Source organism: Trichosurus vulpecula, chromosome 3, assembly GCF_011100635.1.
Source record: "Trichosurus vulpecula isolate mTriVul1 chromosome 3, mTriVul1.pri, whole genome shotgun sequence".
In the NCBI taxonomy this organism is placed as follows: domain Eukaryota; kingdom Metazoa; phylum Chordata; class Mammalia; order Diprotodontia; family Phalangeridae; genus Trichosurus; species Trichosurus vulpecula.
Window position 1 is genome coordinate 302,281,995 of NC_050575.1, and position 13,001 is coordinate 302,294,995.

The 13,001-nt window shown below is 43.5% G+C and overlaps 1 protein-coding gene across 1 annotated transcript in view; it reads left to right on the top strand.

Moving 5' to 3' along the window:
- ANK1 (ankyrin 1) overlaps nucleotides 1-13,001 on the top strand; it is an 86,985-nt gene that overhangs the window by 37,999 nt on the left and 35,985 nt on the right. Inside the window, exons 18-25 of the mRNA XM_036749994.1 lie at nucleotides 360-458; nucleotides 1,771-1,869; nucleotides 4,637-4,729; nucleotides 5,930-6,002; nucleotides 8,166-8,262; nucleotides 10,303-10,381; nucleotides 11,531-11,628; nucleotides 11,826-12,050. Of these exons, the coding sequence (XP_036605889.1) occupies nucleotides 360-458; nucleotides 1,771-1,869; nucleotides 4,637-4,729; nucleotides 5,930-6,002; nucleotides 8,166-8,262; nucleotides 10,303-10,381; nucleotides 11,531-11,628; nucleotides 11,826-12,050 (863 nt within the window). The remainder of the gene's footprint in view (nucleotides 1-359; nucleotides 459-1,770; nucleotides 1,870-4,636; nucleotides 4,730-5,929; nucleotides 6,003-8,165; nucleotides 8,263-10,302; nucleotides 10,382-11,530; nucleotides 11,629-11,825; nucleotides 12,051-13,001) is intronic.

Consider the following 13,001-nt stretch of genomic DNA (forward strand, 5'->3'; position numbering starts at 1 on the left):
GGACGTGAGTTCAAATCCGGCCTCAGACATTTGACATACATACTAGCTGTGTGACCTTGGGCAAGTCACTTAACCCCAATTGCCCTGCCAAAACAAAACAAAAGAAAGAACCCTGGGTCAGATCCCCATGCCATAATTTAGCTTTAATTGTTTAGAACTGCACTGGCCATTTGGGATATTCTGTATTCAGGGGACATTTAGGCAGGGAAGCAGGTGAATATGGTTAGGATGAGCCCCTCACAATTGCACAGGTGACTATCTACTACCTGTGTGCCTATCACAGCACCTTATACCTTGTAGGTGCTCAAAAAATGTCACTGAATTGAATTGAATTAATTCATCTTTATTTTTTTCCCCAGATGGGCTATACCCCATTACATGTGGCCAGCCATTATGGAAATATCAAGCTGGTAAAGTTCCTGCTACAACACCAGGCAGATGTCAATGCAAAGACCAAGGTACAGGAGAGAGTGTCTTCCTTGGGGAATTCAGACACTCCTATGGGCTCAGTTACCACCCCTACACAGATGACTCCCAAATGTATATATCTAGCCCTTGTCTCACTCCTGAGCTCCAGACCCCCATCTCCAGCTTCTTTTCCCAAAGGCATTTCCAAATGAACATGTCCAAAATTGAATTCATCCTTTCTCCATATCCCTACCACCATCTCTATTTCTGATAGCACGTTCTTCCCAGTCCTTCAGGCTCAAAACTTCACAATCATCCTTCACTCTTCCTTCTTTACTCCCCATCCCCTAAATCCAATCAACTGATGAGTTCTCACCTCCACAAAATACCTCCTGTCCGTCCCCTTCTCCCCACTGACTCAGCCATCATCCTAATTATTTTCCTGTTTCATCTCTCCTGTCTCTAATCCACTCTTCACACAGTAACCAAAATAACCTTCCTACAGCACATTCCAACCATGTCACTTCCCCATTCAAAAACTTTCAATGGCTCCCTATTGCCTCTAGGATAAAATATGAACCCCTTACTTAAAGCACTCAACAATCTGACTCCGCTCTACCTTTTCAACCTTATTTCCCATTACTCCTTTTTACAAACTCCATATTCCAGCCAAATTAAGCTCCTAGAAGTTACTTATACTCAATATGTTATTTTCTTCTCTATATATTTGCACGGGCCATTAGCCACGCATGGAAAATGCTCCTTCCTCTTCTCCACCTCTTCTTTCAAGGCTCAGTTCAGGTGCCTTCTCCTCTGTGAAGCCATCCCCAATCCTCTCTCTTTCCCTCACCCTGCCACAGCTCAAAGTGATCTCTCCTTTCTTAAATTTTTCTAAAGCACTTTGCTACATCTTTCCTTTGCCCCTACCCTGAATCATACACATCTATGTACATGTCACTTCTTCCCCAAGGGGACCATAAACTCATCAAAGATAGAAACTATCCCAACATGGTACCCTGCACGTAGGAGGCCCTTTTAATAAATGCTTTTTGAACTAGATTGAGAAGCCTTAGCTCCAGTTCTTGTGTTATGCCATGCTAAATGCAAGGTTGTGAGGTAGCTGGGAGAAAGTCTGAGCGTGTGTGGCTTTACTCCTACTGGTGAGGATTTGAAAAGCAAGATTGGGATGCAAAAATAACCTGGAGGGGAATTTTTTCTGCTTATAATGTTTCTATAAACATTTACAATTTTTTTGGCTGTTCCCCACCAGAATACTGAATGAGCAGAGTCTTCCCAGGATTTGAGGGGTTCCCTTCTCCTGCAAATAGCACATCCTAACAAAATCCCTGCCTTCCATTGCAGCTAGGATACACTCCTTTGCACCAGGCAGCTCAGCAAGGACATACGGATATTGTGACCCTGCTGCTGAAGAACGGTGCTTCCCCCAATGAAGTCAGCTCGGTGAGTGCCCTGTGCTTCTTCTCACTTAACCGCTATCCAGAGACAACTTCATCCACAGAGGTTCTTTCAGCTGGCATTAGTTGATTTTAATAGTAATTCTCTGACCTATCAATCAGATAGCTTTACTACCCTAAAACCTCAGTTAACTGGAATACTCAGGAAATTAGGGCTATAAGGGTGGCCCCACCCTGAGCAACAGTTGTGGGACTCAGAGGGAGTTTGGAAAAGAGCTAGCCAGAAAGCAATAAGCTATTAATCCAGGCACTTTCTAACTCATGCAGAGAAAGGCCTAAGGAAGGGCTATAGGCCTGCCTGGGACAGTTTTCATAAGGGAAAGCTATAAACAGGTTTATCACCAGGACCTCAGGTGCACGGGGTTTTAGACCACTGCAGGAAGAGGAAGGGGTGAGCGATAGAGCAGCTCTGGTGGAGCCTTCCTCAGATTTGGCGCACCTAGTTCTGTTGCCCTTGCCCTCAGCTCTTCCCAATGAGATAGCTAGGTTAGAAGTGTCTTCACACTACGGCTCCCTGAGGCAGCCAAAAGTCAGGGATTTTAAGCTCATTAAGAGCAGACATTGTACTGTAGCTATTTTATATCTCATATGGGGCCCCGAACAGGGTCTTTTTTAACACCAGTGTTAAAATGAATCAAATCATTATGAATCAGTCATCTTCACCAAGTTCTGGAAGAGTACTTATGGGAGGTTTAAGAGATGGAATAGAAATTACCACATAATGATTCCAGGACATAACCTGTACATTGATTTATTTTTTTCTTAATCACTTCCTCCTGCCCATATGTGTTCGTGCTGGATGGAGGACCTCAGAGCTTATCTAGTCCCGTTCTCCCATGTTGTAGACCAGGCCTCACTCAGAATAGACTCGTTGTTTCAGTTTGTGATTGGAACAAAACAAGGCATGTGGACCGCATAACAATGAGCAAAACTTAGCCGTAGCATGGATTCAACATCTATTCAATTAAGCACAGCTTCCCTGACTCCGTGCTGCCCATGTTGGGGTGCCAGTCATACACATGTGTCAAGGCTGAGCAGGGAGCCCCTTCTCTGGACCTGGCTTCTGTATTTAGGCCACTAGGAGCTCTATCAAAGGTTTGAGCCTTGGTCCCTTGAACCAATAACTTCCAAGGATGCTTCCAATATTTTTTAAGGAAAATCTAGGCTAGCATGCGTATAGGGGATTTTGTTCCTATGGCATCTACCTAAATAACAAAAATCCTTGAAGATGTCGTGTGATAGAGAACTCACTGTCTCTCAAAGCAGCCCGTTCCAGTGTCATTAAATAGCATTAATTTAAATAGCATTAAATAGCATTTAATTAAATAGGAAGATTTTCCTTATATTGACCCAAATTCAGCCTCCCTTCAACTTCTCCCCTACCAAATGGAGGGCAGGGACTATCTTTTGCTTTTCTTTGTATCAGCAATACTTAGCACAGTTTCTGGAACACAGTAAGTGTTTAATAAATGTTAACTGACTGACTTCTGTTCATAGTTGTTCTTTCTCAAGAAGGAAGGGAGGCTAAGGCTAGTCCCTCTTCATGGGACAACTCATCAGATGATTAAAAGCAGCTCCCACATCACCCTAAGCCTTCTCTTCTTTATACTCGACAACCCATGAGCCTTCAATAGACCTTTATATCATCCTCATCCTGGTCATCCTTGTCTGGATGTACTAGAGCTTGTCAATGTCCTTCCTAAAATGTGATGCTTAGAACTGAACATTCAAAGTATCCTTTGGCATTTCCCATAAAAGTAGAATGCAAGATATGTCTCTTCCTTGGTTATAGTTATTTGAAGTTTTTATTTCCAGTAGACTGAAGTTTCACCATGTTTTGATACCTAGTGATAGGAGCACAACAAACAGATAGATCCTTGGATCTTTGTGACTTTAAAAATCACACAGAGGGATTTCTTGCCCCTTTCCCAGGCAAAAACTCAAGTCAACAAATATTTATTAAGCACTTAGCTGTACTAAGAGGTTTCAAAAATAGCCTCTGCCCTCAAGGATGCCATATTATGGCATGGGTGTCGTGATAGAATTTTACCAAAAAGGATAAAATGAGGCAGATCTTGAGCAATGTATCAATCTTAATCTTTTCATGAGAAGACGATATGCAAGCAGCTATGTACAAACAAGACATATATAGGATAAATTGGAAATCAACAGAGGGAAGGCACTAGCATCAAGGGGGATAGGGAAAGGTTTGTTGCAGAAGGGTGGGAGCTGAGATTCAAAGGAAGCCAGGAGATAAGATGAGGAAGAAAGCATACTAGACATGGGGGACAGCCAGAGGTGGGAGAGAAAGTATCTTTTGTAATGAATCGCAGAGAGGCTCGTGTCTCTGGATAATAGAGTCCATGGAGGAGAGTAAAATATGAGGTGTTTGCTTTTTTTTTAAGTACAGCACCTACTACGTGCCAGGCACCATGCTAAGCACTTTACAAATACCATCTCATCTGATCCTCACAACAACCCTGTGAGGGTGGGTGCTAATGGCTGAAATGCCTGGAAAGGGAAAACAAATGGAAATGGAAAACATGCTTTTTCCAATACAAGTTGTATATAACTTAGACTGATATATGCTCCCACATTGGCACTGATTTTTGCTTTCATGGCAGTCAGAGTCTATATGCGGGCCTTGTGAAGTTGGCACACAGAGGCATGGATCCCAATGGAAATGGAGTGGGCTTCCCCAGCCTGGTCTCTTCCTCCCCATTTAACCCCACTTCTTTTTCTTCCTTCCTCAGAATGGAACTACTCCTTTGGCTATTGCCAAACGCCTCGGCTACATTTCTGTGACCGATGTGCTGAAAATTGTGACAGATGAAACTGGTGTTGTGGTAAGTACAATTCTCTCTGTAGGTCACCCCAGAGACATCAACTAGAATGTTTGCACTCAGGGCAAGTCCCACAGACTGTACCTAGGGCAAGCAGTATTAAACACACCATCAGTACAGCAAAGAACAGGGAGGGGAGGAATAGGCTACTGCCTTGGAGCAGAGGGGTCAAGCAAGAGACAAAGATCATAGAACTCAGGTGTGAGATTTCCTTCTTTTTTTAAATCATAAGTTTAGTTTTTATTTTTAGTTTACAACACTCAGTTCCACAAGTTTTTGGGTTCCAAAATTTCTCTCCTTCCCTCTCCTCCACCTTTCCTTCCCCTCCCAGATGGCATTCAATCCAATGTAGGTTCTACATATACCTTCACATTGAACTTATTTACATAGTAGTCCAGTTGTAAAGAAGAATTATAACCAATGGAATGAATCATGAGAAAGAAGAAAAGAAACCAAAAAAGAAGGAAAAAAAAGAGAGCAAATAGTTTGTCTCAATCTGCATTGTGAGACTTCCTTCTAAACATAGGGCCCTGGGGTAAAACCCCAATTGCTCCTCCCTAGTTACATCCCATTATTTACAATAATCTTAACCTATGGCCTGATGGCCCAGTGGGAGTGATCTGGTCCATTTGGGGGCAGAGGTCAGGACTCTTGCAGCATTCGCAGTAGACCAGTGTGTTGATAACACTGGTGTTTTTCTCACTTCCCCATGTAGGGTCTTGCTGCCCTCTAGTGTCACTGAGAAAGCACGAAGCGACTGGGTTTCAGGGTATTAAAATTAAGATGTGTAGGAAGAAGAGAGAGAATAGGAGCTGGTGTTTTCTGTTTCATTATTCTGATAATAATCAGACCTTTCTTGAGGTCAGGTTCACCGTCTCAAACAGCTGATTCCAATTTTGATAATTGACTAAGCTTTCTCCTTCCTTCTTTCCTCATCCTGGTCTGAAGTCATTGTTTGGAATCATATGGAGGAAAGCATCGAATTTGGAGTCAAAGAATCTGAGTTCAAGCCTTGCTACTTATTAGGGTGACCTTGAACAAGTCAATTAAGCTCTCTAAGCCTCAGTTCCCGCTATGTAAGATAGGGATAATGAAATTTCCTCCATCTAGTTTCCTGAGGAAATACCACAGGCATAGCACTTTATTGACAGCAGTTGGGTCTCTAAAGAGTCCTAAAGTCAAACCCGTGTTTCTGTCTTCCAGTTAGTCAGCGACAAGCACCGAATGAGCTTCCCAGAGACAGTGGACGAGATTCTGGATGTCTCTGAAGATGAAGGTAAGGGGTGGAGTCACTAAATTCAGGATAAAGAAGAGGAACAGGACACGGAAATCTTGCTGATACTTATCCTACTCTTCTCTAGGGTGTTCCAACACTTCCACTTCTCGGAATCTGAACGGAGATTCTAAAGCTCTCCCCCACACACACTTTTACTGCTGCTCTTATTAAAATCTACCACCATCACCTCAAGCACGTGTGTGCGCGCACATACACACACACACACACACACACACACACACACACACACAATTTGTATTGATAAAAATTCTAGAATCAGAATGAACCTTAGAGACAGGAATGTGCTGGAGCCAGTTTCTATCATCAGCTCCTGAGAACAGATGGTTAAATTTTCAGGGCAAGCATTTCCACCTCAGAAATCAGTAAATGCTACAAATTAGGGCTTGATTGCCTGTTCTGTTGATTTCTAGATTTAAGAAAGTGATGGAGAAAGGTATTAATAATGCAGATTAAACTTTAAAAGTATACTGTGTGTACCATTTCCCCCCTCAAAGAACCAGTTGTTAAATGTTTACCAGCACACCACTGCTTAGTAGCTTCCTGATCCAACATCCTTCCCAATACATGAATCCCTTCTCTGTGAGTTGTTCTCTCCACTCAGTGGATAGTGCTGGAATTGAAGTCAGGAAAATCTGGGTTCAAATTCTGCCTCTGATAATTATTGGCCATGTGACTGTGGGCAAGTCATGTAATTTCCCTGAGCCTTAGGCAACTCTATGAGGCTTTTTGGTTAAGTTATAAACAGTCTATATAGGTGGATTGATTTCTTATACCCTGACAAAATCAAAAATCTTTGACATGCTGATGTAATAGTAATGTGAATTCCATGTACCTTCAACTGATTTCTTTTAATTGTTTGAACTCAGGATTTTCTTTAATAAGCTGTTTTGTGGCCAGTGATGAAACTCCAGACATTTTCTTTATCATGAAATATCCAGGAGCCACTGTCCTTTTCCCTACCTTGAGTTTGGAGATGGCTCTAACTTTCTCCCACCCCCATCCATGAAGCTGGCCAACTGAATGAATCAGATCCATTCTTTCGGCTTGTAAGGTGACACATATGAGCTATATAACCTGCCTCTTGCTATAACACTGACTTGAATCCTGTATTTCCTTAAACTTGGCTCTTTTTTGCTTTCCAGGAACTGCTCATGTAACTATAATGGGTATGAAACGCTTTTTGTTCCCTGTGGTCCTTTGTCACCAGAGTACATTTCACCCTAAGCAACCCCAGCTCTCACTAACCCATCCCTCACCACCACTGCTCTCCAGCTTTCTGGGCTAGCTAACAGACCAAGAGCAAGGAACTTGATTAAATTAGGAACTGTATAATCATGAGAACCATCCCCTTTGGCAGGAAGTCCCTGCCCACCCATCTCTGTGTTTGTTCCCATGCTGCTGTGTTTGTGGTATTACATGCATGAGCTGTTCTTTCATTCTGTCGGCTCCAGATTCACAAAACCAGAAAACCTACTTTGTGGTACCAGGGGAGGGCATCCACAAGGTCAAGGTCATGGCCTCCTAAGCAAGGACTAGCAGGGCTAGGGGAATGAGGAGAATTGTGACTAGATGTGCAGACAGCCAATTCAACCATATTTGAAACTTCTCTGTAATGGGTCCAAGCCAGATTTAAATAATGGCATTATGGGTCTTATGTAAACCACATTAGTGGGCTTTAAAATGAAGGGTTTCAATTCTATTGTAGCAATTATTCAATTTATCCCTCATTAATGCATGCTTTGGGAAGAATGAACCCAGAGAGTGCTGATATCTCAAATGCTCTCCTCAAAAAAATCTGCTACAAAGCAAAGCACACCAGGCAAAGAGAATTTCTTCTGTCTTCCGTCTGCCTTTCCTGGCCAAGTTTATTGATGCATTGGGATTTGTATGTCCCTTCATATAGGGTCTTAGTGAGCCCAAGGCTAAAGGAAATAAACTAGTTGAATCAGTTTCTAACTTCTTCTAAAAGTCCTGGCATTTTGAGCACTGATCTACCTTCTACCTCTCTCTATGGTGGAAGTATTGGGAGGAAGACCAGAGGAAAGCAGTTTAAAAGACAAAAACAACCAAGCATCCAACCCCCCCCAAAAAAAGTCTTCTTGCCTCTGTTCTGTCCTGAGTTTAAATTTGTGTCCATTTCAGGAGAGGACCTTGTGGGCTCCAAACCTGAAAGGCAGGATTCCAGAGATGCAGATGAAGAGAAGGAACTCCTTGACTTTGTGCCCAAGCTAGATCAAGTGTAAGAATCACCTTCCCAGAGGAAAAATTCACATCAATGGAAGGATGGATGGATGGATGGATGGATGGATGGATGGAAGAATAGATGGATGGATGGATGGATGGATGGATGGAAGAATGGATGGATGGATGGATGGATGGATGGATGGATGGTGGATAGAAGAATGGATATATGAATGGATGAATGAAACAATTTTATTAAGTGCCTACTGTATGCTCAGGAATAGTCCTGAAAGAACTTACATTCTAGTAGGGAGAGATGCCACACATAGAGTAATGTGGACTGCAAAGGGCATTTAAGTTTGGGAAATCATAGGGATGGTATAGGGAGGCAGGGACTCTGCCTCCAACTCCAATCCAAACCCTAACTTCTAACCCTATATTCAAATGCTACAGAAAAGAGAGACAAGTCCTTGCTATGACCACTATCAGAGGCCAGAGGCTACTACAGGACTGTTTGATCCATGAGCATGACCCACTAGGCCACTAATATTCTGGGCCAGGATTTTTATTTGGCACTACTGCAAAGATAAGGAAGGAAAGGAAGGAAACATTTATTAAGCACCTATTATATACCAGACTTTGTGCTAAGCACTTTGCAAATGTTTTCTCATTTGATCCTTACAACAACCTTGGAGGGGGGGGTAGGTCCTATTATTGTCCACATTTTACAGTAGAGGAAACTGAGGCAAGCAGAGGTGTTTGTTCAGGGTCACACAAGTATCTGAGGTCAAATTTGAATTCGGTTGTCCCAGCTTAGGTCTGGCACTCTGTGAATTATGGGGCCACCTACCAGCCTCTGAGAAGCAGTGGATCTGTAGCAGGAAATAGATAGTTCTTTATCCTCCTCCTCCTGTGATCCTAAGATCCCACGATCCCTCCTTCCCAACTTCCCAAGCCCCATCACAAACACCCATCTACACATACTCCTCATTTCTTACTAGAAAAAAAAAAAACATTCAGTGGTAGAGTTTTTTATTTGAAATTTGTTGCCCAGCTGGGATTTTGAATGGCCCCTCCTTTCACTGATCATTATTAAGTGCCCTCTGTTGATCCGTTACATTTAATGACAAGCCCAGTTGATGTGTGCGGTTGGGTCCCATTTCTTTGCAGGTGTGCACTCAGCCAGGCCAGATGCTTTTGTGCATGTGGATATTTGCACTTGAACCTTTCTTCACTTACAAACAATAACCAAGCCTTGTGTGTGTGTGTGTGTGTGTGTGTGTGTGTGTGTGTGTGTGTGTGTGTGAGTGAGTGTTTTCTGGTGAGACATAAGCATGCCAAGAATTCTCTAAGGGAACAAGGCAGATTTGTGAGGCCAGTAAAATTTCAGCTAGCATCACTTGGGGCACTTGTTATGGAACCCACACTGGGGATCCCCTCCCAATCATAGAGGATGCCAAAGAATGATAAGATATGGTTTCTTTTTCCAGGAGGTGACAGTCTAGCTGGACAGACCAGGCACACACAAAACAGATGCGTATGAGATTTAGATTCCAGTGCCAGAATTAAGAATGTATCCAATATGGCATATGTCTTCAGAGAAAGGAGAAAACAGTGTGGGCTGAAGGAAGACTTCATGAAAGATTCATAGATTTGTAGACTATTGGAGTTGGGAAGAACTACTCCGTCTTACAGATGGAGAACCAGAAAGCTGGTCACAGAAAGTGACTTGTCTAAGCTCACACAGAAAATGAATGTCAGGGCCAAGACTAGAATTCAGGTTTCCTGACTCCTCATCCATTGCTTTTTCCCTATCCTATCATACTTCCTCACCTTGAGGAAATGGGCATAGGCCCTAAAAACAGGGTTCACTATGTTAGTCTGAGAGGGTGAAAAAGCAAGGGTGCAAAGAAGGGGCAAGTTTGATGCATTGGGTGGGCACTAATACTGACTAAAGTGGAAGATACATGATGGGGAGTGGGAGGCAGGGGAGAGGAAATGGGAGTCCATTTTTTAGGACGTTCTGGGAAAGATAAAAGAATATCAAGTTACTGACTACAACTCCCACACTGATTTTTTCCATATGATTTGAACACAGGGTGGAATCTCCAGCCATTCCCAGGATTCCATGTGTCACCCCTGAGACTGTGGTGATCAGAGCGGAGGAGCCAGAACAGGTAAAAACACATCACTTAACGTAGGCTCAGTCCCGCACATAGGATCATGGGATTTGGAGCTAGAGAAGGTCTTAGCAATCATTTGGTCCAATCCCCCCATCTTTTAGATAGGGTATCTTCAAGGACTCAGACTTCCTGAGACAGCGAGTTTGAAGTTGTTCTCTGCACCTGTTCAGGGAAGCATCGCACCTTATGTGAGTTCTATTCCAGCCATTACAGTTTTGTGGCTGGCGGAGCCACAAGGCCAGGGTTCAAGGCCCAGCACTGCTGTCACTCGTCTCTTGGTGTCCTTGTCTGTAAAATGGAAATACTATCCTTGTTCTACATGTCTCATGGAGGTTATTGTAAAAATAAGATGAGACCAAACCTGCACAAACACCTCAAACAGATGATACCAGAAGCAAGAATGATCCCGGTACATCCAGTGAACAGTAAAACTGTCCTAATTAGAACAAGAAAGCAATAGGACATAAGAATGTATAATAGATATGGCCCAGTTGATTCGGAGCAATAAAAATCAGGCTACAGAGTTCAAAAGCAGCTGAGTTGCTCAGTGGGCAGCGCACTGGGCCTAAGAGTCAGGAAGACCTGAGTTCTAATCCAGTGTGACAGTTACTAGCCATGTGACCCTGGTCACGTAATTCTGTTTGCCTCAGTTTCCTTTCCTGTAAAATAGGAGCCCCCGGAAAAGGAAATGGCAAACGACTTCAGTATCTTTGTCAAGAAAACTTTCTGGACAGTATGGTCCATGGGGGTATATGACTGAACAACTGAATAACAACAGAGAATTAAAATTTAATCTGAGAAGTGATGAGTAGCTATTCTGGAGTCTTCCAGGATAGGAGAAGATGCTTAGAGTATGAGGATCTGGGTTTGAATCTTGGCTCTGCACTTACATCTGCGTGACCTTCAGCAAGTTGCTCAACCTCTCTGGGCCTCATCTGTCAAGTGAGGGGGTTGGACTAGATGTCTTCTGAGGTCCCTCGGTTCTATGCTATGGAGGTAGGGAAACTGAGAACATGTTGGCCTTAGAAGGAGGATGATTTCCTCATAGTGCTGTCTGGTGTGGGGCAACTAGACATCCTGAGATCTACTAAATAAAGGGGAATAGGGGCCACTTTTGAATATGATCTTTTATTTCCTCTTCAGGCATCTAAAGAATTTGATGAAGATTCATTAATTCCCAGCAGCCCAGCAACAGAGACCTCAGATAATATTAGTCCTGTAGCCAGCCCAGTACATACAGGGTGAGTGCGCGAGGTTCAAGGAACCATAGCTGGATATACCTTCACCAGCCTCTGTCACATAGCAGCTTCTCTCTGTCCTTAGTGGCTGGAGGTGGGCTGATTTTTTGTTTGTTTGATTTTTGGAGGGGGAGGAGAGGGATGGAGCTCTGAGAAGGGAGAGGACATTAAGCAACCTGTTTCTCCATCCAATCTCCCAGCTTCCTGGTGAGCTTCATGGTTGATGCCCGTGGGGGCTCCATGAGAGGAAGTCGGCACAATGGCCTGAGAGTCATCATCCCGCCCCGGGCATGTGCAGCGCCCACTCGCATCACTTGCCGCCTGGTCAAACCCCAGAAGTTGAGCACGCCACCACCCCTGGCTGAGGAAGAGGGCCTGGCCAGCAGGATCATTGCGCTGGGGCCAACGGGGGCCCAGTTCCTAAGGTAAGAGTGATGGGAGGAGAGGAGAAGCTGAATGGAATTCACCTTCCCTGAGTGTGGCTCTGGGAATATGACCAACCATAACTGACAAGCCAGGAGAGCTGGGGGAAAGGCAATCGAATTCATCTCCAAGAGATTTTGTTACTGTACTTTATGAAGAGGAGGAACAAAGCGAAATTTTAATCCCCAGAAAACTGGTGGTTTTATTCCCATCTTTCCTTCTTTTCCCTTGCTTTCTTGGAGGTCTATAACCCTGGTGGATTTCTCTATGCCTAGAACCTGACCATTGCAGTGCCTAATTAAATCCAACATAAAGGTTTGCCTGGGATGCCATCTAAGGGGCCTTAGTTACTAACCCACAAAAACTTACTAACTGTATAAACCTGGGCAAATTACCAAACTTTGCTAAATATCTCCTTCCTCATCTGTAAACTGGTAACAGGAGCATACTCTCGACCTCGCAGGATTGTAAGACAATCCCAGATAACGGATTCCAAGGGCAGGATTCAATTCAGGATACATGTATTAAAGGCCTCTCCTACACAAGACACTCTGCTAGGTACTAGGTATAAAAAGATGGGGGAAAAAAATGACAATTCTTGCCTTCAGGGAGCTTCCAGTCTACTGGGAAAGGTATAAAATGCACATTGGTGAGTATAATTCAAGGTAAAATGTTACAGAGGCAAAAATCTACCCAGAGAGCTCTAGGAAACCTGAGGAAGAAGAACCAGCATAGTATTATTTGAAGTCCAAGAGAAGAAAGGCTATTACCAACAAAAACAATCAGAGAAAACTTGGAGGAAGCAGCATTTGAGTTGGGCTTCAAAAGAGAACAGAAATTCCAGGGGTGTAGGAGGCTAGACTTGGAGAAAACCTAACGATGAAAGAGTGTTGGCCGTATAGAGAGCGGGTGAGTTCTCCAGCTTGTCTAGAGCCTGGGGTAAGGCAAGAAAG